Source organism: Varroa destructor, unplaced genomic scaffold (genome assembly GCF_002443255.2).
Source record: "Varroa destructor unplaced genomic scaffold, Vdes_3.0 BEIS01000005.1, whole genome shotgun sequence".
Taxonomy (NCBI): domain Eukaryota; kingdom Metazoa; phylum Arthropoda; class Arachnida; order Mesostigmata; family Varroidae; genus Varroa; species Varroa destructor.
The window spans coordinates 37,358,970-37,386,430 of NW_019211458.1; the positions used below are offsets into that span (position 1 = coordinate 37,358,970).

Consider the following 27,461-nt stretch of genomic DNA (forward strand, 5'->3'; position numbering starts at 1 on the left):
AATGCCGAAACGCTGCAGACGACAACCGCCGTAGCACCAACAATAATAACAACTGCAATAGCAATAATACGCAGATAGGAATCTTCTTCGCTTCGCGTCTACATTCTGATAACCGCAACAATCGTATCGTGCCTGTTTCACTTCTGGAGATGCTCTGATAAAATCAAGCGATACCGAACGAAAGCGCAGTTTTCATCACGCCAATGCACCTTCGACGACATGGAAGAACGAAATCAGCTGGCACACTTCCGCTGCTGACGCTTCGCGTCCTTTGTTTTCCCTCCTAATCAAACCATAACTGCGTTGCGTCAGCGTCAGTTTGCGCTGTCACGTCGCCCGCTTAAGATGATGGCAGGCAACGCAGGGTGGATGTGGGGCAATCTGCAGCCGTGATATCTAGAAAGTATATGGGCACAGCTTGTACTGGCACATTTCTCTGTGTACGCGAATATACGCCAGTGTATTCGTTTGGTATGCGCTTGTGGCATCTGGCTGATCGTATCCTTAAAGTAGGTCGACGTTATCTTGAAGGCTTGGTCGTGTTCACACTCGCCGCGTCGAGCCTCACCACAGTACTACTATCGCCTGTGATTGTAATATTATAAAGTAGTAATGGTCAATATGTGGATCGTGTAGATTCAATGAATTCGTAGACGCGTTTGACGTGGTGTCTATACGTATGTACAGTTAATTGTATGTCTAAGTAATTCGAGACGAAGTCGTATCAATCTCGCCTTGCAGTGTGAGTATAGAAGAAGCTTTTTCATTTGGCTGTCGGCCTGTCGCTTCGTCCGATACGTTCTATCCTTTGCTCGTCGTGACTTATCCCCATATTTTGTTTCGTTCCTCCTCTATTAACCCCAACCGGAAAAAGCCGAACGGGCTTGAATTGGCTCACCGAACCGAAAGCAATGTCGCGTGAACTGCAGCTGCTCAAATTAGCAGCGCTGGCCAATAGAGGGACGTCCAGAACGACGATTAAGGGTCGTGATCCAGAGTCATGAAAGAACACTGCTTGAAAGCTGTCAGACATTCATGGCAAAAGCGGCAGGCGGCAGAAGTTGTCGTAGCATAATATGACCGTCACTTTGTGCTAATTCCTGCCAAAAAAAAAGCCTCGATCACATAAAACAGCAGGCATCGTGAAGAACAGACAGGAACTGTACTAATGTTATACTGATGAGTGTCTATCTGTTTGTACGTTACTTTGACAACCGTGACGGCTGGTACATCCCGATCCAATTGCTCACTGGCGGAGATGGTCTATACGTTCGTGGTCTAGGACGACCATCCAACGATATTTCTCTTATCTACGAAACTGGCAGGTGGTAAGAGTAGCCATTCAGTCTCTGTGACATAATCACTACGCTCTAAAATTATCACCAAGCTAAAGGTATGCCGTCTTCGCTTTTCAACTTTTGGGAATATTAACAAAGTGTTAATTATCATGATATTCTACAGGTTTCATCCATAGCGAGGAAAACCCAAAGATTGAATATACTGCAAAAATAAGTAAACGGTAAATATGATCTGCTCCATGAGAACCTAGGAAAAGGAAACTCCAGGGGGGTATTGCTGATTTTACTCAACATGTCATCGGTTCTTATGTACCTAACGATCTCTTAACGTGACCTAATATGTTTTTTTTTTTAATTAAATATTTAAATAAATATTTAACAGTCAATTCACTAAACCAACTTGGTCGTTGCTCCGAGTGTTTACCTCAAACCAATTGTTTCCTGACAAATTATTATAATTGTATACATCGCTATTTTATAATCAAGTATAACTAGATTCTATAATAGACTATTTCAGTGTACTTCTCTTAACTGACACGAACTCTGGCGCCTTGCTTCTTCTGGGGTGTCTTCCAAATTTATCCAGTCTTGCCGTTTACTCAGCCTGCATCTCCATTGACCCGATTATACTGGTACCCGACTCATCAGAGTTACATTTCATTACAGCAGACGTTAGAAACGGCAGACGTTTTATACGTACACTAAAATCTTCGTGGATATACAAAAAAAACTGCAATCATCTTCCTCATCACTCTCAGTTTAGGTGTCCGTATGCTTTCCGATTTGCATTGCTTCTGTACTCTTCCTATGTCCTCCCTCATCGGTCTTAAGATCTGTACCTGAGACGAACACGATCGAAAAGACAGAACTAGCAATCTAAAGTTTGTATTATAGAATTCTAGAAGTGTTCTTATAAAACTGTTTTACACGTTCAGGTCTACAATTATCGTATCTGTCGACAATTGTATGTTCTTTACTTTTAGTCTGCTTCTTATTTTTAGAGTTTTACATCTGCTGTTACTAACAACAAGCACTATCACCAAGTTACTGGTAGTTGGTGACACCCTCGCTAATAGCAAGTATAGTTTGGGTACTTAAGATAGGGCTTAAGAGCACATGTAATATAATCAAACTATTTAGCGCACCTTAACAATATTTTCACGAACAGTGATAAGATCGCCCATGAATGTTTAAACCAGCAGCAACGGTACATTGCCACACATTTCCAACAAATTAATCATCCGATACGTAGTCATTTCTGTAGGCCACTTGTGACAACCAATTTGACTGCAGCGTAAAAGCGGAGTTTACAATAGACATCATCCTGTATTATATTTGTTTCATGAGTGCTCGTCTACGATCGAACTATCGTTTCGCCAACGAAAAAAGTGCAGATTAATGCGAATCAGGAAGTGGGGAAACTGACTCAACATAACAAACAGATTACCGAAAAAAACAGTTCTACGAAATAGCACCATTCCATAACAAGCCAACCAGCCGTCCATAATGTTTTCCCTTGGTATGATATTCTCAGCCCAGTAAGATCTTCTCTTAATCGATATACACCGCCAGGTCGCCTGAACGCTTCCGTTAAGGTAAGGTCTACCGAACGCCATCTCTACAGTTGAGGATTAATAATTGACTTTGTGGGTGCCGCTGCGACTGCTCCTGTCGTGGTTGTGTTCTCCCGGTAGTTCTCAGTGTTACCCCCAAATAATAGCAATGATAATAGAAGCAAAGGAACTCCAGACGCGCGATTAGATACTGATCGTTTGCCATTTGACACCCTCGAAAACCCTTGAGAGCCTCGCATTTTCCCAATACCTCCCACAGTCCCCAATGGTTCACAGTACGTAGTCCTAATAAAGCACGTACACTGTGAGATTGCTTTCGCGTGGCCAATTCCGACTATGCATCAGCTTTGTAGAATTGTTTGTCTAGATTATTAAACTTAAATCTCACTTCCAGGGGCTGCTTTGGTTTGCTTGCAAGAACTTCACACAGTGAATGCCGAAGACTTGCGTCACACGAAGCCAGCCGTAGAGCAAAGGAAAGCAAAAGGCATATAACAAACATGATTTAAGTGTGGCGTGTTCCTTTCAAAATTTTTCCTTTTCAAAACTTAAGGACAGACCTCCACTGAACACACAATAGATGGGCTTATGTGACACAATTACAATCGAGTTACAATCTTATATATGCAGAAACTCCATTTTCCCGGGAAACAGTGTATATATTAAACACGCGGTGCTCTAGTGTGCTTAGAAACACTTCACTTCCGCTTCTATACATCACCGGTTAGAACCTTTAGTTTACGCTAGCCTATCCCTACCATCGTATGACTGAGGTTTGATTGATAGTAATCGGCATGCGTCCTATAATGTTCTTCAACATTTTGTTGCTAGATAAATCGTTTAAACAAACAAAATATTCATAACGCACAACGCGAACTTATAGGTGTAACAATACAAATACTCAATTTCGAATAACAGTCAGAAACGTTCTTGACGGATAAGCGTCAATAGACGGATGAAGTTCCCAGTTATTCCTGTATCCGTTATCTGTGTATTATGGATGAAAATGCAGACTTGTATGGCGGAAGACCGCTTTATTCACTAGCGAAACGTACCGCACGATAACAATTCGTTCATTTCGCTGACTGCTTACCAGAAGTTGTTATAGTGACGACAATGCCGACGAGCGATTTTTGCCGTGGGAAAAAAGGACCTGGAAAATGTGTTGTATCTAGAAAATCGTAGTAGTAATAGATCTACGGTGTATACGTGCCATCGATATTTTTCGTTTCGGATTTGAGAATACCTATTTGTTCAAAATCTAGCGAGTTAATCGGACGACCACAGTGTCGGCTGACGATACGATGCAACACAAAGAGTATAAAGACGTAGTAGATTCGCGCAAAATAGAAAGGAGTTATTGCGATGTCATCGAATCGGCTGTTAAATTCAGATTCCGCTATCTACGCTGAAGAGTACATATTTGAACTCCGTATAATTGCTGACCAGTAGGTTACATTGATGATATCTCGCATGTGACAGAAAGGATACCGTCTGGCACGGAGAAAATCGTGGTACGTGCTGTTTCGTAATCCAAAACGCGCGTACAGAGTATCCTCAACGAGAAGATACGCGTATTTTAGAGGATGAGTGCAATGCGATTGTAAAGAAGTCCACTTATCAATGCATACGATAATAGTTACCCGGAGATCGATTTATATATATATATAGATATTACGTGGCAGAAGATGGCACGACTACATTGTAAAACGACCGAACGATCCATAACTTTAAAGCAAGATGTCAATAATTTGAGTCGCGCCAAAGAGGATGGAACATTAATCATACACCAACTCTCATAAGGCAGCTCCTAACACCAAAGGTGTTTGAGAAACGCGACATTGCTTCCTCACCTTAAATCATACACAATGAGTTTACTATTTCTGTGTAGATTTCACCAATGTTATACAACTTATCCTCTAATTTATTTCCTATAATTACAAATGATAAAATTTAATGATTTGAATTTTTTCTCAGCATCGAAAAATGGCGACATTCTAGTAAACAAAACCCAAAATGATAGATGGTGTTTAATATTCAGAACAGAGTTCATATATACAAATGGAATTATAGAAAACTTTCATTTTTTACGCAATTCTAAGCAAACTAAAACATTATCAAGTCCAGATGGTTATGGAGGTTCGTGTGACCTCTCACGCGGAGGTCATTCCACACTACTATAAACCATCCATCCACCAAATGACATGTTTGATTATTCTACGTCAATATTAAACCAATCGATAATCCAAACGTTGTTTTGTTTATCTTCTAATATCCGAGACATTTCGTCGTGACCTTTGCACGTGAAACGCCCCTTACGATAGGCGATGTGAGACACGTCTGGCTTTTTTGTCGTCTGAAGAAGTCGCTAAGTGACTCTTTTTCTCAAGCAAATATCGACTACTCGTGTCGATCGAATGCACAGAAAATACGTGGCAGTAATCCCGACATATACTTTTCTTTCGTAGTCCGTGCAGGCCAGACGTGATGTCATACGACTGAAAAGGGGCAAGCTTATGCATGCTATAACGGTTGAAACCGTAAATTAGTCCTATGCCTGTATTTCAATGATTGTCATGAGGTATATCAATGGGAAAGGCTTGACTGATTAACAGATAAAGGGGAAATCAGGCCCGAGAACTGTGTGCCAGCAATTGTTGCTTGCACGCGGTTCAACGGGTTTCATTTTTTCGTGTACCAACGCATGCCGTGCCACAGGCGTCGGTTTCTGTGCACGATTACAAAATGGTCCGTATCAAAACTAGCTAGCTGAAGGCTGGAGTCACTGTAGCTGTTCCAGAAGGTTAGTTATTATACGAAACTCAAACATTTGCATATACACCATGACGGCGGGTGGCGAGACACTCCAAACGATATGCATACGCATATTATCTAGATCAAACGTAGAAAAACGTGTCTGTCTATTCTTTGTATTTGCACGCCTTTCTTGCGTAATATCTATAGTATATCTTATGAGCATGGTAGCATTCTTTATGATACGTTAATAAGGGTTGTTGCATAGATAGTCATTGTATATAGTATACGAAATAATTTATAGTACTTCTTGATCCAAATCACATAGCTGTCATTGAGCTATATATATATATATACAACTCAAGACATGACTGCCAGAATTAGTGGTTTCACAGACGGGATCGCTGTAGTAACTACGAAAAACAGTTACATCGATACTTCACCTTGTCTCAGGTTAGTCGAGTTCAGTCGTTAATCTTCTGCTTCGTTACGATTATGGCTATCTTATTACGACCGTCCTTAATAATAATCATTATCAGCAACAGCACAGCCAGCAGCAACGTCACAATGAACGTCATCATCGATTTCTTCAGCAATCATATTCAGCATAGGCTGCCGACTCGGCTGTCGCCACCTCGCTCGGCTCCCCTGAGACGAAGTTATTCGACTCTAAGCGATTTACCCCTGCTGCTGCCATTGATGGCCCAGACCGTACCACGACCAACCCCATCATCGCAGTCGCTGCCTTCGCCGCCATCAGATCAATATCGGGCGATCGCCACGAAATAAGCCCAGAATGATGACGACATACGGATAATGATGTATTTGTACTCACTCAAAACGCGAATTTCATTATTAAATCCTGTGTGTACCGACCTGCTAACAACAGCTGTGATCGCGGACGAGCTCAGAGAATAGTGGTATGAGCGCGCCCATTGAACGGATGAGCTTGTGGAAATTGAGCCATTGCTTTTTATGGGTTATACCTCATCTGTTAAGCGTTTGAGGTAATATTTGAGGTGGTGCAAGATGCATCACGGTCTGGGCAAGAATGACGAAACATTCTGGTTCAGCAAAGAGATTTATTTCATCCTATTTTATCGTACAAGGTCTGAAACGGGACGATTCATTATTTAAAACGCGGCCCTAGAGGTTATATACCAACGTTATTACAGAGCTGCTTCAGATTCATCGATGCGATGGCTAATGATCGTTTTATTTACCGCAAAACTATTATATTCTAACTCAATTTCGGCCCGCTTGCAGTTTTTCGTCGTGATGCTGCAAACACATGCGGTTGTGTGGTAGTGTAATTGACTGTACAATTTCTAAAATAACATTTAGGGTGTTCGACTGTAAATCCTGTGTAATATATAATAAAATGTAATTAATCGTAAAGAGTTCTTTCACGCCGTAATAAAATTTCTGTTCTGTTCCGCAAATGAAAAAAAATTACGCTAGGTTGTTGTTGCCACACGTTTACCGATTCGTCATGAGGGTCTGGGTTGTTCTAGTGCATTGGTTCGTTTTATTTACAACTGCAAGCCCTCAAGAACATCAAATAAACCGACCTGACGCCCAACGAATAATCGCAAAAGTACGTTACGTTGCGCGTTGACTTTTTTAGTCAAGCCTTAGACAAGGATAGAAGCAAAAAATGAAGACTGATTATGTTGGGTTTCCCGTGGGCCTCTGAACCAGTTCGCTAACGCTATGCCTTGAAGTCATGTGATTTTGTCGAATGGATAGGTCTTCGCACACTCCTACATACGACCTAAATAACTACAAGCGCCTTAAACACAGACTTGACACGAGATACGACGACAATGCGTTCAAACTGAAAATATATTTTTTTACAGAAGGCTATACAAACACTAGGGCTGAAATAGTAGCGCGGAAACGTGTCCTTTTTGATATTCAAAGAAGGTACAAGATAAGAGCCAACAATAATGCCGCAGATATTTCGGGCATTGCGAACAGCTCTAAAATTGCTAGAACTATTTATATAGACCTGTAATTTTAATAGGAGCTTACCAATGAAATGGAACGTGGAAAGTAGAAGACTAAAACATTTCCAAGCCCCTGTGGGCGTTCAAGGCGTTTTTGCCGAATAAGCTTATGGCTGTACAAACCTTAGGATCGCTGGCTCGATCCTCGTTAAATGCTATGTACCTCTTGCAACAGTTTCAAGCGAAACCGTTGTACATATGGTTAAGGTTTCCTATGTATCGTATCTCTTCATGTTAGCAGAAATTCTCAGCTCGGATCACAGTGCTGGGATCCTGGGACGAATGCTTGATCCGGCGTCAGCGTACTTAGCTTTTGTCCAAGATGTTCAGCTTGCATGGACGCAATGTTGTACAGCTTAGATGACGAACCGAGTGACTTCGGTAGCATTTAGCATCTTACTTGATGTCATGATGAAGGCTAATAATAATCTTATCCTAGATTAGTAAGGTGTTTATTGCATATATATTATTATGACGCACCCAGATGATGCTAGTATTTTCTGTTATCATCGCTATATAAAGGCGAGATGTTGCAGAAACAATCGCAGATTAATAAAAGTGAGGGGAAACCGATCCGTCAAAGCGAATTTACTTAGAGACCAGTCAAATTGGAAAGGAGCGAAGGGTTCCGTCGAAATGCAAATTTAAAGTTCATTTTGTGTCGCTGCTGAAACTACAGTTTTTTGAGTAGATGCAGATGTCGTTAGCGTGCATACGTGCAGGTATCGGCGGGTACAATATCACAGACAGAGAGCAAGTAATATAGTCGTCGCAGAGTTACAATGGCGGCTCGAGAATGTTCGAAATGATCACATAATTTCGCTATGGCAAACCGTGAATGACTGCCAGTTGGAAATTCCCGCGTGCCACGTTACATTGGCACAAATACGTGGGAGATAGTGGTATGACGCATGCTAATACTCCTAGGATTTCCGTAACGAGCGCTATGTAGGAAGGAGGTAATGATCAAATTCTTCCATTAGCATTTACCAGATCGTACTGGATTAGTATATGTATCGGAAAAATCGTGGCCTCCTCCTCTCTCTCTCTCTCTTCCTTTCTTTATTATATATATATACATATATATATCTAACCTGTACCATTGTTACCTGACATGCGTAGCATATATATGCCAGTAGCCAATGAAGTGCCTGCATCACCACCTGCTTTGTCCATTGCCATCTTCTTTTTTTGAACGCCCTTTACGCTTCAGCAAGAGCTGAGACGCGCTCGGCTTCCACTATAATAGCAGTCAAAAAAAATAGAAAGGTATGGGATGATCGCAGTTCGTTAGAATGCTTTAAGAAGCAAAAGGTTCTACTGTCGTTATGCATCTTTCTCTCGCTGCTGCTCTTGACTTGGTTAACTTCGACCAACTGTTTCGTTTTTGTATGTGTCTAGAGAACGAGCCATAAGGCAAATAAAGACTAAGTAGCCGACCACTTTGATTTATCGCCAAAATATTTGATAGGCCAATACATGAAACCCATTTTACGTAACATCTGATCTAACGAAGTCTTACCTCTCTAACAGTCTGCTAAATTAGCATTGTAATTAGCCAATATTAGGAGAACAATTATTGACTTTTCCGAGCTACCAAGTTGATAAATCGGAACCTAATAGTTTGTTGCTATACAAAAATAAGAACCACTTGGTTTTTGTTGACATTTTTTCTCTTCACTACGCTAACGAGTTTTAACTTCAAAGAACTGTATTGGCACATAAAAGAATTTGCTAAGGAGCCCAGATGGCAGCAGGTTTTCATTTCAGGTGTAATTAATTTGCAAATTGCTTGTTTTGTCGTTCTATTGTAAATCGACCGTGAAATTATTTCGATCGGAAAAGCATTTGATCGATTAGCTTCCTCATCATCCCTCATTTCATAGTGAGTACTGCTTCTGGTTATTATTTAAGTGTCTCTGTGGTCACTTAATTGGTAACGTGTTTGCCTGGATGCGTGGTAGTCTAGCTTTGAATGGGAATGTGGATACATTATGCTTTGTGTTAGGGGTCAGCCATTTACTGCTACGAACGCTGCTATGACCACCGAACGTAGAAGTGGAAACATTTAGTCTTAGTAAATGGACCTAAGTACTGCAAAATTTGACAAATTTCGTGCGTCATCGACCGTTCAGCGCATCCTCACCGCTTCAAGTCGCCTCCGCTTATTTCTCTTATTTAGCTACTTTTTTGCACCTCTATTCACCTACTTCGTCATTTTTCTTTTGGGCTGGCGCATTTGCGGCCACGGCCTTCTTTCCTCTTTGTAGCCCGAGAGGCATTCAAGCGCCAATCTATGCAACTTGGGCGACATGACGCAGCGTTAAGAAACCGGGTTTTATTTGCTCTCCGTTTTCCCGGCGGAAACGTTACTGAAAACACATCCCCCCCCCCTCCTCCTGCTTCCCCCTCCTCCTCCTCCTCCCCCTGAACAGTCGTGTGAGGCGGTATGGATCAAAATATTTGGAACAGTAGTTGTGTTAGGAATTCGCTGCTGGAAGGGTTAATGTGGAAGTCATGAAAATTCATGACGTATACAGTCACTCACAGATGTATGCACCGAGCTAGCTAATCGTCAAGATGATGTTCCCGTGGTCGGTGATCATCTAACAGTGCTGGTATCATAATAAGACTGGTTGGATATGATAATTAGGCTATACTCTCTTCGCGGAGCTGTCCCAGACTGTAAAACCACCGGAAGACAAGGATAAGCTGCAGCTAAAGAGAGGCAGGTGTTACGCTAAGCGTTGCTTCTTTGTTTTTCGTTGCAGGACTACAAGTCCGTTGTTTTTGCCTCTCTCTCTCTCTCTCTCTCTCTCTCTCTCTCTCTCTCTCTCGTTTCGCTGTGGGTGATTGCGTTGACAGCAACTAAGGCCTATCGGCCCAATAGGTAGAGTTTCCACGGGCTACATGCACATACCTGCACATACATGAATATACTACGCAAAGATAATTCGTCCTTCAAATGATGCCGATAAAATCAGAAATAATCGTATGGTAATAATAGTATAAAAGAAAAAAGCTAAATTGTGTTTACAATTGTGTTATACAAACGTATGAACCGAAAAAGTTGAAGTGTAATTTTAAGATTGGTGTGCCTGATCGAAAAGTTTGCCAAACGACAGTACTGCAGCGCATCACGCCACATGGCATCTAAGACATGTTCTGTACGTAAGTGAAAATCTACTGTCCCACATTTTATAAATGAATCCCGTGTACTGCACAGCATGCAACCATGCCCGGCCCCTGTCTCTCATACGCTGATGGGTTCCGAATAGGCAGGAATGACGCATCTGCATCTTGGATATGTTAAAAGTAGCGATTTGTCGGCTACAAGATACACATATCCGTTGGACGATGAATAGTTCGGGCCCATGGCACGTCTACACCATACAGTGCAAATAGCAGCAAATAGGGACATAAAAAGCGGAAAAAAAATCATATGTAGATAAACATTTGTTATACGATACCTCAGTTTCGAACTTTGTTGGTGTTTTCGACTGCCATATTGTTGATTAAACTATTGCCAATGCCTTACTAGTAATCGTCTCTCATTAACCTACGCTTAAAACGAATGGCAAGCTGAACATCGGGTACGGATTGTATACAGATTTGATCCAGTTGCTACCGATCACAGCAAAGTATGATCCTCTGAGACAACTGTTTAAGTTGAAGAAACCACTAGACCCTAGCCAAGAACGATACGGGTAGTGCTCGTTCTATAAAACTGGTCGATGCTATCTACGAAGAAACAAAGTATCAGCCTCTTCTTGTAAAACGGCAAGAGGTGTATTTAGAGTAAGGCCGTGTGGCTAAAAATCGTATTATTATGACAGATTGCCTTTAAATCTAAATCCAGCTACAGTTGACGCCCTAGACCAAACCAAACCAAACCTTTTTTCACGTCACGTCAAGGTATTTCGGCTTTAGCTTCGTAATCATGATTATGACAAACGTACGACAAATGTAGAAAATGTAAAAAAAATTTGTACACGATTTTTTTAATAATAATATATAACATATTCGATTCACGTGGTTGGACAAAATGTAGCTCGTTAGAAGTGAACGACGCCCCACATGTCATTCGTTGTCTATCACCAAAACTCGACGCCTCAGCGTTGGCCAGACAAATAAATAGCGAAGCCTGTGATACCTCCTTTTATCAACAGCTACCGACTAATGAAAAATGCTAGACGTCAGCCTGTCAATGATTTATCAAGGGAGCGGTAATCGTACCACGAATCTACAAGAATTGCCGTATGGCAGCAGTAGGCTAGCAGCTTTCGATTGCTAGTGGGTGCCTCTTGTTGTTGCCGTTGCTACTATTTGTTATCACGGCAATCAATTGGCTCTCCATTGTTTTTCGTTTGACTCCAATGCACGATGCCGGCGACGTCAGTTGTAATGTCACGTCGTCTGAAGAAGAAACTGACTCAAAAAAAGGAGCCGCGGAATCTGTATCATTGAAAGGAAACATTAACTTTCCGTATAACTATCACATGCAAATATATGAAGCGGCAAATATAGGACGATTGTCCCACGAATAGAGACGTTCAATACAGGAAAAACACTCAAGGGCATCGCACCATACAAATATGATACAGTTTAAAAGTACACAAGTGTAGGAGTTTTTCAGCTGCAAATAATATGATTACCGTATAAACAATAATTATGTGCAATTGAATGAGTGCAAGTACTTTAAAGCCTAACCCAGAATACTGCAATATCGACACTCGAAAACTTCTACTTTGTGTACTATTTTTTCAGCAACGGTATGTGCGTATAAAAGTATAAGATGTTCAATTAAATGATGCATTGTCGACCTGGAGCTTATCGACCAATATAAGGACGAGTAATACTACGTTATTGTACCCAATTAATTAAACCTAACTGACCAGCTTTCTTATTAGCTTGTTACTTGTGACGAATAAAAATACCGTTGTGCAAAACTGACATCTATGGCTAAGCGTAGAAAATCGGTGATCAAGTTTTCCTTGCTCGCCATTTACGCAGAAAGAACACTAGTATGTAAACATAAAATTGTATCAAGACTGCTACAATTACTCGCTCTCCTTTTCTTTAATTTTGTTTTTACCGAGTTTATCACTTGTGGAACCGCTGCTTTAGCCATATAAACGACAAAAAACGTGCACGTATCTCCATCATTCTACAGAAAACCCGGGCATCTATATCGCTTACGCCCTGCAGATAACGCGGAAGACTGTTTTTTATTAGGAAATTTCGGTCGCATTAAAGCCGAGCACGACACAGCGTTGCCATCTGGCGGGAAACGTGTGGGGGGGGAGGAAGAAGACAGAATGATTTGTGAATTTCATATGGATTTTGCCACCACATAAACTGTCGAACAGAAAAAGAACTGGGAATTCAATGTTGACTCAACACATCGGCAATGTGACAGATGAAAATGCCATAAATTTACCTCCACTGCAAATGCTTTAGCTATTCTGGCGGATTTAAAGATTCACTCGTGACGAACTAAATCTTATTGTTAGCACAATAATCTTTACTCTTAATTTTACGCTGAAGCAAGAGGGAAAACATTGAATACGAGAAAGACCGCGAGGACAAAGCTAATCCACGAATTTTCAAATCAACAATCGATTTTCAAGGCACTACCTAATTCACATCAAACTTTAATCTGTTGCTTAGAAAACGGATATCGCAGTTGCCACTGCAACTTGGCACGTAACTATAAATGCTAGAATCAATCGAACCAAGTTACAGTATAAGCTGTCAAAATTCACAGCTGTAGGTGTTCTGTGCTTCGGATAGACCTCGCCAGCCAAACCAAGGAACGCTTACTTACACTTAATGATTGCTTTGTCCTAACGACCCACCCCTTATGCAAATGCATAAATAGATATGCCAAAAAATGTAAAGGTTTCTAAAATATAATTCCTCAATGGCCTTCTAGCTGGAGCTGATTGTTATAATAACTGTTATTCTAGCAACAATGCTAACAATTACTTATTGTTTTATGCCTCGTGAACAGGCATATACTATAAGAAATGAAATGGCAAAGATACGAGAAAGACATCGCCCTCGGGTGCTAATTGAACATTTGAAGTTTATCGATCAAAAATTGCTATATTATTTACTCAATCCAAGCAAACCAAATACCGTTCAAAATCACTAACAAAACTCGCAAATCGTATCCTACTTAAGATAAATAATTTTTGACGATTCCCGCCATTTATTTAGTATGCCGATCGAACTATGCTTCATTTTTAGGAGACAACTCAATCTCAGAAAACTACGCTCTTCGCCCAGCATAAACGGAACTATAATGTATTTTATCCATTTGGCCATTCTAGGACGCACACTATATCCTAACTTGAACGACGTCTATCTAGTACCGGAGAATTCTTACACGTATTTTATTGTATAATAACTTTTCCAATACAAGGTTTGGTTCTTTTCCTGACACTCCTGACACTGATAACACAGTCATTAGTCTGATTCAAAAGCCTTCCAGATTTTCTCATATTTGATAGTGGAATGACTCCTATCTGCGAAGGCAACATAATAACAACCGGGCTTGTTGTGTATTTTCTTCTATAAAAAAAAAAAAAATATCAACTCTAAATTTTCCTGTAGTGGTACGAGGCTAGAATTGCAATCTTAATACGCAGCTCAGTGGCGCGCATAGAGCCATCACTCAGCAACAGTCATGACTACACGAAGGACACTAACGAATCGTTTGTTTTATCTATTTATTGTGGGTATAATTGGCTTAAGTGTATAGCCTGCATCACATATATCAAGCTAGACGCCGCTGAGAATACAGACATATAAACTGTAAAAGATCCGTTTGCCTTTGCATCTAAGCGAATCACTGATATTAGGTATCTTCACCTTCCGACTACTTTACTAGGTTAGTATTTTCTAGAACGGAAATACATTCGTTTTATATGTTATATTTAGTATGCAATATATTTCAAAGGTGTTATTAAACTTTTTTTGAGTAATCGCTTTTAGTAATAATAATGACTTTGCCGGTGTACAGAAAAGAGAGGTATATTTAGTACCGTATCTTTTCTTCTCGATAACCAGGAACTTTGCGTTTCAACTGAACTTTGAAGTCTGTAAAAAGTAAGCTTAATTCTTGCGATAGACGAGCCAGGTTACAGGAGTTTCGCTTCTGGGCTTTTTCATTTGATGTACCAAGAAAAATAAGTTAGCAGTAATCAATTTAAAGGTGATTCTGTACCGAAATATTATAACAATGTATGAATCCGTGACCAAAAAAGTGCACAGCAATCAAAAAGTTACCGATGCATATGTATTTCGCAAAAAGGAAATCGCAACAATGGCTCTAATACTACCAAATAGAGAATTCTAAATGCCCAAAGAAGATCGAAATTGTACCATTGGGTTACTGCTGGCGGAATATCTGAGTGATCTGTCAGCTGCTATCTTAATCAGCAACGTCGTCCCTTTTCCATTGACAAAATCTGATTTGACGAAATGCTACCGGTCATGTACAAGCATCTTCTGTATGAACTCGATAGCTACAACGATGTTTCGACCGTCCAACAACGAGTTCAGCTTGAAGGGAAACGTCTTATGCGATAAAATGTAATGATATGATGCATCTGCCGTGAAATAAATCCTAATGAATGAACAAGCGAATGAAGAGTTTCACGTTGGACTGTTTTATTCCGAGAACGAATAAGTGTGTAGGTAAACAGAGAACAATGACCATCGAACAATAGGCTTAGCAGTCTGTTTCGTTACATTTTGCTATTTGCCCTTCTCTTGGCAGCGTGTGCCCGCCTGCCTGTCTGTCAATGCGTATGTGTGTATGACGATGTATCCATGGGTAAGTGACTGTGTGCCCTTACTTCGTCCCATATTTGGACGAGAAAACTCGCAGTTCGAAATTTCTTGTCGCATGCGCCTGAGGAAGACACTGAAGAGTGTTCGCTTGTCGTCGACAGTTTCTTCTGCGTCGAAAGGAAAACATCGTGCGAACATTTGCTCACCACCATAGACGGTAGTGTAGTCGCCCTACAGGGGCATCTACAAACGGCTGTTAGCGGCAGCAACAGGGTGGAGGCGGCGCCGAGAGTCGAGCTAGCGCTCAAGCTTGGCGACCTTCCAGAATGACGCTTCGCTCCGTTCGCTCCGGAACTTCTCTTTATAAATGTGCTGTACATATATAAAAGCAAATACAAATATGAGAAAACCGCTCAAGTACCAGCAAATTAGGAACTATTACTTAACCATATTACATATGCTTGACTGTATTACTATTGCAGTTGACACGGTATGTCCGACGCTTCAAATCGAATGATTTGAACCTACGAAACTTAGGACTAACAAAATCCCAAATAATCCTTCACATATCGAGGAGAGAAAAAAATCTGGTAAAATTTCTTGACTTCAAACATTAGGCTACTTTCTGGACAAATATGTTAGATAGAACTTAATTATCTTTTTAAAATACCTTCTGCGAGGGTTTAACTTTTAGTTACTATTAAGACATATGTAGTTGTTAAAATGATCGATCAGCTAGGCAAACGTTTTCTTAAAGACTTTACCCTTATGCTTCCATATTTCAAATACAAACAACTAAAGTGATGACATCCTACAATTATATATGGCAGAGCACTCAGCTTGAAGTGATGTTTCGTGCCGACCGCTTCTAGAATGAGTTTAGCAACTACAAAAACGCAATCATCAAATCACGAGGACGATCCGCATTGTTTCGGATGTCGTAACTTTTGTCAAGCGTAGATCTAACGAATCGTTTCGTCACGAACTATGTCAAGAACTCAGCGTCCAATGCCTAAACAACGGTCAACTTTTTGTATAAATGCCAATAAGAACCGAAAGCGTCAAGGTCCCAAGAAACAATTACATTAAGCGGTCTGTACTAAATACGCCCTTACCAAAAGCAGCTCAATAAAGCTAATAGCTGCTCCCTTCGCAAGCTTTCGGAAATCTGTAGCAAGAACAGAGGTTTTCAGTCTTCTTCACGTCGAGATCCCGAGTTAAACGAGGCGCCGCAGCTGGAAACTGAATCGTTGTCTCCCAGCATAAGAGTAAGTTGTTGGTAGATTCAAATGAGGCTTCAGGAGCCCGCTGACACTCTTCACCATGACCGCCTTCACTTGATGTATCTATATAGGCGCAATTAAGCGCAACCTTGAAAATCGTCACATAGTTGCCTTTAGTGTAAACTTACGAATTATTTAAGGTTGCATACACGGTTCAATACCAACCCTTACCTCGTACGTTTGAAGTAGGACTCAACGCTGCGCTTGTTTTTTTTCAACTGGAGATAGCTTGACAGAAAAAAGATACGACTTTCGCGTCAGAAACGCGACTTCCTCTATGAACGACGTAATAAAAACTCGAAATACACGACTAAAAATAAACAGTACGTTTGCGATCAGAACCACGTAACATCTTATCAAGTAGCCTCGAGATGGAACGCAGGCGAACTACTACACATCTAGCCAACAATAATATAAGCATCAAATGCAAATCACTTTAATAACGAGAAATGCAAATTTTATTGTGAGAAGAATAATATCAGAACGGACGCTCCAGAAAGACTGCATCTAGCAGTAACCCGTTTCATAAACATAACAATGCGTTCTGCCTCTGTATGCATAATAATGTCGTATAAATCTCCCAGATGCAAAAACAAGTCTGCTCATTGTCAGATAGCAAAAATCGAGTCTATGTAGGACTCCACATATGTTTTCAAATTTTTGTTTTCGGTCGAAATCGTGTGACCTTCCACGTAGGTGAAGTTAAAGGTAGAACTCTGACTAATCGCCCGTCGGCCCATTCATGGCCCGTCTCACGAACTGACGTTTTCTACAGCCCGTACTCGTTTTACACGTTCATTCATTGATGTGAACGACAAGCTTGGCTGGTGTATGCAAAATTAACATAACAAAAGTTTCTCAGTCATCTTTCATCTCCACTTTTCGCCCCTCTTTAATCTCGTCTCGTTTTAGCTCTGGTCTCCCATAGGTGGTTTTTACGACATCGTCATCTCTATCATCATGCGGCATCTCACCCTCATCTTTGCCGTAATTTGCTTGCGGTAGCTCTCCAGTGGTTAGTGCAAACGGGACTACGCATAGCAAAATCGAAAGACAAAGGAGAGCTTAGCCGCTTTACTACAGCGTCCAGTACGCCGACGGCGACACGGAACGCTGAGAACAGCTTGGGCGTGTGACAATCCAACAGTGTCGCAACGTGCTAGTTCCATCGCTGCTTACTCGCCCATTGTTTTCAAGTTATTTGTCCAGCAAAGCAACAACAGACAGACGGCGTCTGTCCAGATGCACGAGTGCCACAATATAGCGTCCGTAACAATGAGGAAAAGCAAACGGCAAGGACAGCTCAACGGGTAAATGCCGTAGGTGTAAAAGGGAGATCCCCTTTACTATACTAATCTCCTTCCGATCACCCCTCTACAGATAACAAGCATGGTTTTTCAGTAATACATAGTCCAACAAAGAGCGAGCACGCTGATTGCTTAATTCGTTGGTAGCACTGCTTTGGTGGCTCCGTGCTAGGACGTTTCGACATGGTTTCCAAAACGAGAAATATAATCGTTATCGCTATAAAAGCGGCAACAACAGCAACAGATTTAATAAAACAATAACAGCAACTCGAGCGACGGAAAAACAAAAGTATAATTACCGGAAAACTGGTAGACGAGTCTTATTAAAAAATAGTTACTTGTTTACATATGATGTACAATCAAAGTTGATAAGAAAAAGGAAGCTTTACATTCTGACAAGCAAAAAGATAATGCTGCTGAAAAGGATCCTGCCAGACAGATTACCTCTCAGAATGGTCAGTACTGGCCTTAATATTTATCATGATCGATGCGCTGACTAGGACGGGCGAGCCTCTGGCCAAAGAAAACTGGTGGTCGCCGCTTAAAGGCCACGCCAACGTCTGAATAACAAGCATTTTTTTTTCTTATCTCGACTAATATGAAAACGTACACAACAACTTTGTGTGTCCATGTACGTTCGAATCGTATTCAAAACATATTTAAGTTCAATTGTAACTTGTGTGTAAAGGCGCACCTATATTATCAATAAACTGATCATCATAATAAAGACAGCATGGTAAAAATAGAAGATTATTCGTCCAGCACGACAATCATAAGTTTTCATACTTCCGTCTAATGCTACTAAAAGCTTCTTGATTTGTCCTTTTTCCCAGTGTTGGTTCCACATATCTAAATGATCTGTGTCTCCACGCCAAAGCAAGCGAAATACAAATAAGCAATCATGGCCGTAACTTGTCTCAATCGCTAACTTCATACGGAAACGCTCCGACGGAACACAAATGAAAACTCTACGAAGAAAGAAAGGCGTATAATATTGACGGCGCTCCTCTGATTTTCCGATGCATGACCCGTTAGTGAGCCACGGAGAAGAATATCTGTTCATTGAAAATTATTTGTCGTTGCTAGAAAGAGACCAGTCACCTGCGGCTTCCTCTGCGCGCTGCTTCGCGCATGACAGTTGATGCCGTTGCAACTACAATAGCGATTATTGTAGCATCAACAGCAAGACAAGTAGTAGTAGAACAAACAAGAAAGCGAAAAGAAAAGAAACATCTACGGTTCCTTCTCAGGCAAAATTATCCAGGACATCAAACTGCCAGGCCAACACGAATCGTCCTACCGTGAACTGCGCCAACGCCAGCCAGTCCACTACTCTTCACTTTAAATATACGCGCTTTTGCTACGGATCAGTTGCACCATCATCAATGTAATCGTGGTTATCATAGCCATGGCATATAGGCAACACCACAACGATTGCCAGTGTTGCCTGACAAGCGTACGGCTTCTTCGTCATACCAACCGAAAACGCCGACGGAAAGCACTATCATTCCCGGTTTGATATTCTCTTGCTTGTCTGAATGAATCGCCAGATTGCTGGACGCTTTTAACAGCCCGACGTGGCGTAGCGCAACGTGCGTGTGGAGTCTCGAGCACGAAGGCAATTCTGTGACTCATAATGTTCGTAGTGAATCAAAATCTGGGAAGCTAGAAAGAAGGGGAAGGCGCTTTCATCAAAATCAATAGAATAATATAGGATATATTGTACGCAGAAAAAAAAAAAGAATTAGTAAGTGGGCAGATAAAAAAAATCAAAATTTTACAGACGAATTCAACGGACAGAGGCCATAGGTGACAACGTTTAATAATGATCGAAATTACAAGCACAGAATTATTTGAAACAGCGCTATGAGGGAATGAAATATCTAATTATATCTGTTTTGGCAAAATGTAACTGGTGGAATGGAAGATGTATACGATGGAAACGTGACAACATACCTGCTATGCAATGGCGTACTTGTAACGCTATCTACGTATATCATTAAAAAAAAAAAAGCAAAAACCGTTTTTTGCCATTTGTCGTTATTATTTAAATGCACCGTTGTCAATTGATCAATTACTAGTTAAAACGCAACCAAAAACTCAGATTACAATTAATTTGCTATTCACTAATCTCAATCAAATAAAGTTTTAAGTTTGTCAATTATGATTTGGCGTAAAGAAATCGAGCTCAGAGCCACTTAACGTTAACATTGCGCAACGTAGAAGCTCAGCTCAGAAAAGTCATCCGAATTCACACAAACACCTGCAAAAGCTCGCATTTCCTCACCGCACGTATGACTAAACGAGGCTAGTACTGTTGCTCAGATGTGAACCCTCAGGACTGACTGACGTCTCAAAGGATTTCCGGAACGCTTCCCGCTGGGTGGCATAATACAATAGCCAAATTCCTTCTATGGGCGACTGGCAGCAGAAGGGCCGCCATTCTGTCCGTCGGTCGGTCGCTCGCTCGATTTCGGCTTTTCGCTGGGACTCGTTGTTCAACCACTACCACTAGTAGTCCCCCGTACTTTGATCCCTGTCGTGCGCCGTTGTTAACGGTATCGCACTGTCCATTTGCCGTTCGGTGGGCGCTGAAGTAGCAAGCTTTGACATCTAATGGTCTGTCATGACTTTTGCTTGTATAGTCTAATAGGAGATAACTCGTTACAGATATCGCAATCTAGAACCAGTACTAAGAACAATACACTATCGCTAGCCAAGAAAAAGTGATTTTTCATCTTCATTCCTTCCCCAACCCTGCTGCCTCTCTTTCAGCTCTCCACTGGTCATTTCTGCGGCATTATAGTGTGCATAATCTAACTTCTTCAGTAACTGCTACAGCAGTCGAATCAGCTGTTCTTATGGCAGATAAACAAGATGCACCAGAAACGGGGACAATAGCCCTGCACACAGAAAACAGCGTAGACTTCGACGATCCGCAGAAGCTGGCCGGCAGAAAGCAGTTTATGTGATTACAGCCTTTTTGCCCCCCCCGTTTTTTTGTCGATTTGACTCTCCATAACTATCTGCCTGCTCAGTTCTGCTCAATAGACGTAATGAACGTCACCTATCCAAGCGCCAAATCGATCGCTAACGATGCAGTAGCCGGCACGTAATCTACCCACGCAAAGGTTGAGCGCACCGCCGAAATGTACGACAACACCATCATAGCACAACTAGCAGTATAGAAAAGCCAAGTCTGGCAAAAACAGCCGCAGTGTCTACAACACTCATTGGCTGGCTGAGATTCATCAATCTAACAACAAAGGTATACTAAATTCACACGGCAACAGATCATCGTTCCACAGAAACAATTCGAAGCAGAAGACGATTGAGCACTCGCCATGAATAGGTGCTCAAGCAGAATCAATCTTATTGACCCGAGGGCCCACAACAATGTTAACAGAACACTTCATACAGCATCAGCGCAGGCCCACAGTTCAACACAAATTCACGATATACTGCATTCCCTGATATTCTACGTGTGTCTGCTTGGATCGATTCTCGACTCAGGTGTAGCAGCAACACGAACTTCTTTGCACTCAGTTTTTACCTACAGTTACTGACCACGCTTTTTCTTCTCCGAAAATGCAGTTTGAAAAATCACAAACGTTGCTGGACAGTGCAAACCTTATGGTGGGCGTGTGTTTGTGACTTTGTCGTGACAGTCAACATTAGGAGGGGGAGAAGCACAATGACGTCGTTTGTGCAAAAGCCAAGTTTCATCCGTTTTTGCGCTTGTTGATCGCCTTTTTCTCATGCTCTACGCATCAGCGTAAACCGAGCGACGCGCAAAAATCGGGCCACACGCCCACGAGCGATTTTCTTGACGCAGTGGTCTGCGAAGATAGCAGTACAAGCCAGCTTCATACCAGCAATACGCCACATCTGCTGGCGCATGACGGCGAACGACTATGACAAGATGGAATCAAGTGCTATTGGGGCCACCGAACGAGTGAATGGAGGAAATGCGCAGACGCAGTCTGCTCAATGGTCGTCCGTATAACAGTCCGAGTTTAAAGACAGGATAGCGAGCCGAGTACGTCACGCGAATTTAGGTGACAGATTCGCTCACACAAACGTAGCTGGCTAAGGAGAACACCGACACTTAGCGGACGCGGTGACGTTGCTCATTATGATGAATGAACGCGCGCGCAACCCGAGATCAACGAACGAATAAACAGGGTTTTAATTTTATACGTGCGTGTCTACTATATTATAGAAGTTTCGCTGGTTATCTATGCTGCCAGGTTTGGTATTTGAAAAAAGAAGAAAAAGTTCGTGGACGTTCATATTCATAATAACAATAATAATAATAGGGCATTAGTCTTCGAAGCTAGAAAGTCTCGAAATCCAGCAAACACTGTATAGAAATAGATATGTGGTGAGCTTAAACACTAAAGCCAGTTTCCGCACAAAAAACGGCGACATAAGAGTATCGTATCGTACGTATGCATAGAATTGGTAGTTCAAGTTAGACACAAACATCTTTCAGTGACTACACTTTATGTCGTGTCTATGGCATTAGTGAATTCTTAGCAAAGGGCCGCCGATCACAGAAACATGTGTACGCGACAGCGTTAACTGAATCACAAATGAATTTCGGTTTATTTTAAGAAATCCCAAATACTGTTGACGGCTCGTTAAATGAACGTTCGGTATTGTCTAAGGCATTAGTAAGACTAGTGGACCACGTCAAAGGTATTGCAGGCCTTGAATATGAACGTGGCCCGTAAGGTAATCGTATTGCTTCTCATTACTTCCTAACTATATGCAAAGTGACTGATCCTAACCATTACCTAGATGCATTACGCTGGCATAATTTGCCTTCAGATTTGACCGGAACGCTGGTTACAGACGGGTGTGAGCTATTATTAGTACAGAACAACACAATGCAATGATCGGAGCCTCTTTTTAGACGTAATAAACCTTCTCAGGGACTGAACGTGGTAAAAACAAAGCACATGCATTTTGTATATGTAGAGGAACTGGAAAAATAACTAACACCAAGTATCATACACTTAAGTTGTAAAAAAACTCGGAATGTTTCTAAGAAATCCTATCTCTTCAAAAGCGTATCGCCATAGACAACAGCGCGTGCTTTGTCTTGTAAGCCACATTTAGTATCCGTTGAGACGGATACATGGAAACAAACAGTAACTTATCTTTTTCAACCCAGGCAAGAATGAAGTGCGAAAACTCTCGAGCAGTACGCTCCAACGTAATTGCAATATATATTGCAGTATGAAGCAGAAATTATACACTGGCAGTAGTTCTTTTATACAGATTTGTTTTCTTAGAATTAGACTCGATAATCATTTAGTAATTCTGCAAGCAACTATGTAAGGAGAGCTGTGTATCTTATTTATCTTTGCGACACGAGCAATATTACGATGTTCACAAGAATAAAATTGAAAATACGTAAATAATCCATTTGAAGAATTTCAACGGCAAAGCGGATTTAGTTATCGGAAATATATAAAAAAACATAGTTTTGGCTTTTGGGAAACTTCATCGCAAGTTTTAGAGCGAGATACAATGTATGCCGTTCACGCTTTCAATATACGGGTTGAAAAATATAGGAAAAACTCGTTATTTCTTGTTCTTTGAACAGTTAGTCGTTGTAATAAAGGATACATTTCGAAATACATGGAAACTGCAACAGTTGATATCATTATCAACAATTGTTTTGTATAGGGCACTGCACCCAGAGCTCCTAAGTGCGCAGACTACACCCGATGTTAAACATTTCTCTGAGTAAAGCAGGTTTTGTATTATTAGTTTGAAGACCACTATTTACCTGTTATTTTCGTGTTTTTCTGGTACTTTATCGCACATAACTAGTAGAGTGACAGAATAACTAACCTTAAAGGCTTCTAGTTATGATAGCAATATAAATTATAATTAAATCAGAATACACAGAGTTAGCCTGACTGAACCAGATATACAATGCTATTAGGCCGTTATCAGCGAATCTGGCAGACCCTGAAACTGAATGGCTATAAGAACGATTTTGTCGTATGTGTTAGAAGTACTTGTATCTATTTTTTACACGCTTATTCTAACGTTATGGCTTTTGGGAATTCTGGCGTTCTTATATGTAATTTCGCGAAGGATATCGATAGTGAGATTTGTTTGTCCACCAGTCGTCTTTTTTAGAGCATGGATGACAAAGCCCTGTGATCGCGGGTTGAAGCCAACGTTACATGTTGTTTTGCTCAATCCAAGTTAAAGTAATTGAGGTACAAACATGGAGTCTAACAATGTCATCAGGTAAGCACACGATGTTCTTTCGACCGCCGTACCAGCGATTCATGAGTCGTTCGAAAAATTCGAGATCACAATCCGCATTCACTGTTTGTTTTTAGCGAGTATTTCATAGTAACAGGTGCCTTTGGTGTCTATTGCATCACTTACGTGCGAACTTGCCGCTATCCTATCACTCGAGCTCGCTCTGTAAGTTTTTTTATTACACTTAAAGCAATGTTGAGACAACACGTTTAAATGGCTTCGTGTACCTTGGATATAAAAGGGCTTTTTAAAGTGTTCTTCAGCGGGCCCACGACAGACTTGATCATCTTCGTATAAACAATTAAAGGCTGTCGTCTCAGCAATTGAGAAGCTACCCTTACGGGATAGAGAAAACCTACTTATTTCTAGAAAGATTATTCCTACATATTTCAGCAGTGAATAGTGATACTCTACTTGACAATACGTAATTAATGCAATGAGAGCACTTTCTGCTACGTGTATTAAATTACGTTAAGTACGTCTAACCAATATCGCAGAATTTGGATCCCACGCCGAAAAACTTCTTAAGGGGGTTATCGAAGTCTATGCTCTTGAAAGTAACAAAATTCTGCGTCATTTGAATATCAAATTCAAATAATGATTTAATAAAATCACTTCTTGTATTGTAAAAGAGGACTACTTACAACACGATAGCACACACTGGCATCCTTTAATGCATTGCACTTGGTTTTTTACGTTTTCAGTTAGCTACCTGAGCTTGATCTATGAAATCTAATCAATTCATCAGGTTTGGCAAAATTCACTAAGTGAACAACAAACCGCTGTAAGAGTTACCCGAACACCACCGTCGCCGGTGCTTGAAGGATTATATCTACAATTGAATCAGCACAACTATAGTTTCCTTTACGGTTTCCTTCCAAAATCGATCAAAGGCGCCACTACTGGCAGGCTGTATGTCCAGCCCAACGTGTACACGTCACACTGTTCTTAACGCCAACAAACAGATATAATCAGTGGTCAATAATCGCTAAACATTCCTGTAAGGTATTTCATTGGCCCCGACTTATGTTAGGACTATACGCCATGATTTATCCCTTTGGGAATCGAAGAGGGCCTGTCCTCGTAACTTGAACCTGGCTGTCCTCATGGCTTAGTAGTCAATACGCTTCTCTTAGAATGTCCTCATACCCGTCTCAGATACGCTCCGTATACCTGCAAATATATCATGGCAGCTTATCACATGAACCCGATGAGTTATGCGATCAGCCAACCCGTCTCCGTGATGCGCTACGTCATCCTACTGCAGACAGAGAGGGTGGCCTAAATACCCTCGAGCATAATACCCAAGACAGCATTATCTTGAATTTCACCCTTTCTACGTCAAACTACACGCAACTAACTAAAGTACAAATCTTCATAGCTGTAAAATCAAACTGGTTTGCCGAGTTATTCAATTCTATTTAATGATTCTCTACGCCCTTGAGAGAGTATGACGGTACATACAACAAGCATACCCTGGGAAATTTGCGTAAATACAATATGTGTAGGGAACATACGTAGATTTCGTCGTAAACGAGATTAGCAATAGCTTCAGTTGGCATTGGGGTTTACATGTAAAGTGGTCCCTTTGAATTCGATTAGCTCCTTAGAGCAAAACTGGATCTGAACACTCCATGGACTACTTCGTTGAAGCAAGCAATTAGCTATCTTTAAACGGTTTCTAGTGCTCGGCCACTGCCCAAACATTTGTTGCAAAGACTAACTAGAATGACGACCTCCCTTTGGCTAGATCAATAATAACCTGTAGTGATGATTCAAGTATTTTGCTGACGACCGGTCAGCCTGTTACAACGAACGTTAAAACAAGTATACAATCCAAAATTATATAAAGTTAGAAAAGAAAAACAACTGTCCTCCCATTTTCGAGACATTGTCGAACTGCAATTCGCCGAACTAGGCTTAGAGAAGTTCTAATTCACATATTGGCGTGTATTGTTAGTAAGGCCGATGCTTCGTAGACCGCTTTGCCATTTGCATCTGAAATAGCTTCCGGACCATCCTTATATCAAAACAATTATTCGCCCAAGAAAATTACACTGCTCTTTATGTGTCATGCAGCTACAATACCAATGCGATCCTAGGCAGAATCCCTTTCGTGAAATGACAAAGTTCTCGCAGAGGATGCAAGAAATCTCGCGAAATCTGGGTCAGCTTAGCCTGACAACCTGCCCCTCTGTGCAGAGTCATCTAAAGTTTGATCGAGGCATAGATCAGGCGACCCTAATCATAAAAAGCGCCTGTATCAGTTTTATTTGATTTCTGGTTTTAGAGAAGCAAAGCAACCAATGCTGTTGCTGTAACAATGCATTACATGTAAGTGGAAAGCAAAATCTGCACTGTTGCACCCTGGCTTGAGTTACTTTTTCGTGCTCTATGTTCTCTTTTTTTTCCTGTATTTCCATAAAACAGGCAACAATTTTTCGAGAGAAATTGACAACGGAAAAACAGGTCCCATTGAGGTGATTCGAAACTATAAATCAGACGACGATGTCCTTATACCGAGTGTGTTGACCGAGGAGGGTATGGTGAGGCTAGCACGCTAACAACTCTTCTGTTGTTTATTCCGCTACTGTCATTGGCTTAACCGTTGCAGCTGTACGTACCCAGTTCTGTGCTGGTGTCTTCCACATAAATAAAGCCACACCAGAGTTACCACAACAACAAAACTGCCAAAATGAACAGACGATATGACGACCCGTCTCGCATCTCGAATCCAGCGAACCTTAGATGGATAGGAAGTATAACAGATTTTCATTCTTTAGAAGGATATGAAGCTATTAACTGCCGCTTTATCCAGCATGAACGAGACATAACCAACGGCGAATACAACAGCATCATCAATAATCAAAAACAGGAATTAGTAATGTAGCTATTATTAACAGCACAGTTCCTGTTTATGCTTCGTCCGATCGCTTCAAGCTTTTAAAATAACAAAAGCTCAAGTTGGCGCGATTATTCAAACTGCCGTTGCAGTCATCCCTTGTTTTATGAATACCCCGTGCGGCAAACGCAGGATTGAAAACCTTCGATGTCGTAAATAAAACACCAAGTGCATAAAATGGATAGATTTTTGCCAGTTGTTCAGTAGTTATCGAAAGCTCCCGTTCTATGACATTATGACACT

At 41.1% G+C, this 27,461-nt stretch overlaps 1 protein-coding gene and 1 long non-coding RNA gene across 12 annotated transcripts in view; one reads left to right on the forward strand and one right to left on the reverse strand.

Annotated features, from left to right (window-relative positions):
- The window catches only part of Meltrin (disintegrin and metalloproteinase domain-containing protein meltrin), a 77,802-nt gene that overhangs the window by 34,358 nt on the left and 15,983 nt on the right, over positions 1 to 27,461 (reverse strand). The window contains exon 1 of one of the 11 annotated variants that reach the window (XM_022806480.2): positions 8,745 to 8,875. The exons of 8 other annotated variants lie outside the window; for them this stretch is intronic. In XM_022806480.2, the coding sequence (XP_022662215.1) occupies positions 8,745 to 8,792 (48 nt within the window). In that variant the 5' untranslated portion in view covers positions 8,793 to 8,875. Of the gene's footprint in view, positions 1 to 8,744; positions 8,876 to 27,461 lie in introns of those variants that run through there. 2 more of the 11 variants (XM_022806475.2, XM_022806482.2) reach the window with 2 other exon arrangements.
- Positions 17 to 20,050, forward strand: LOC147755643 (uncharacterized). The gene is made up of 4 exons (XR_015329257.1): positions 17 to 2,893; positions 3,267 to 16,025; positions 16,266 to 18,028; positions 18,859 to 20,050. It is a non-coding gene; the product is annotated as an uncharacterized LOC147755643 (long non-coding RNA).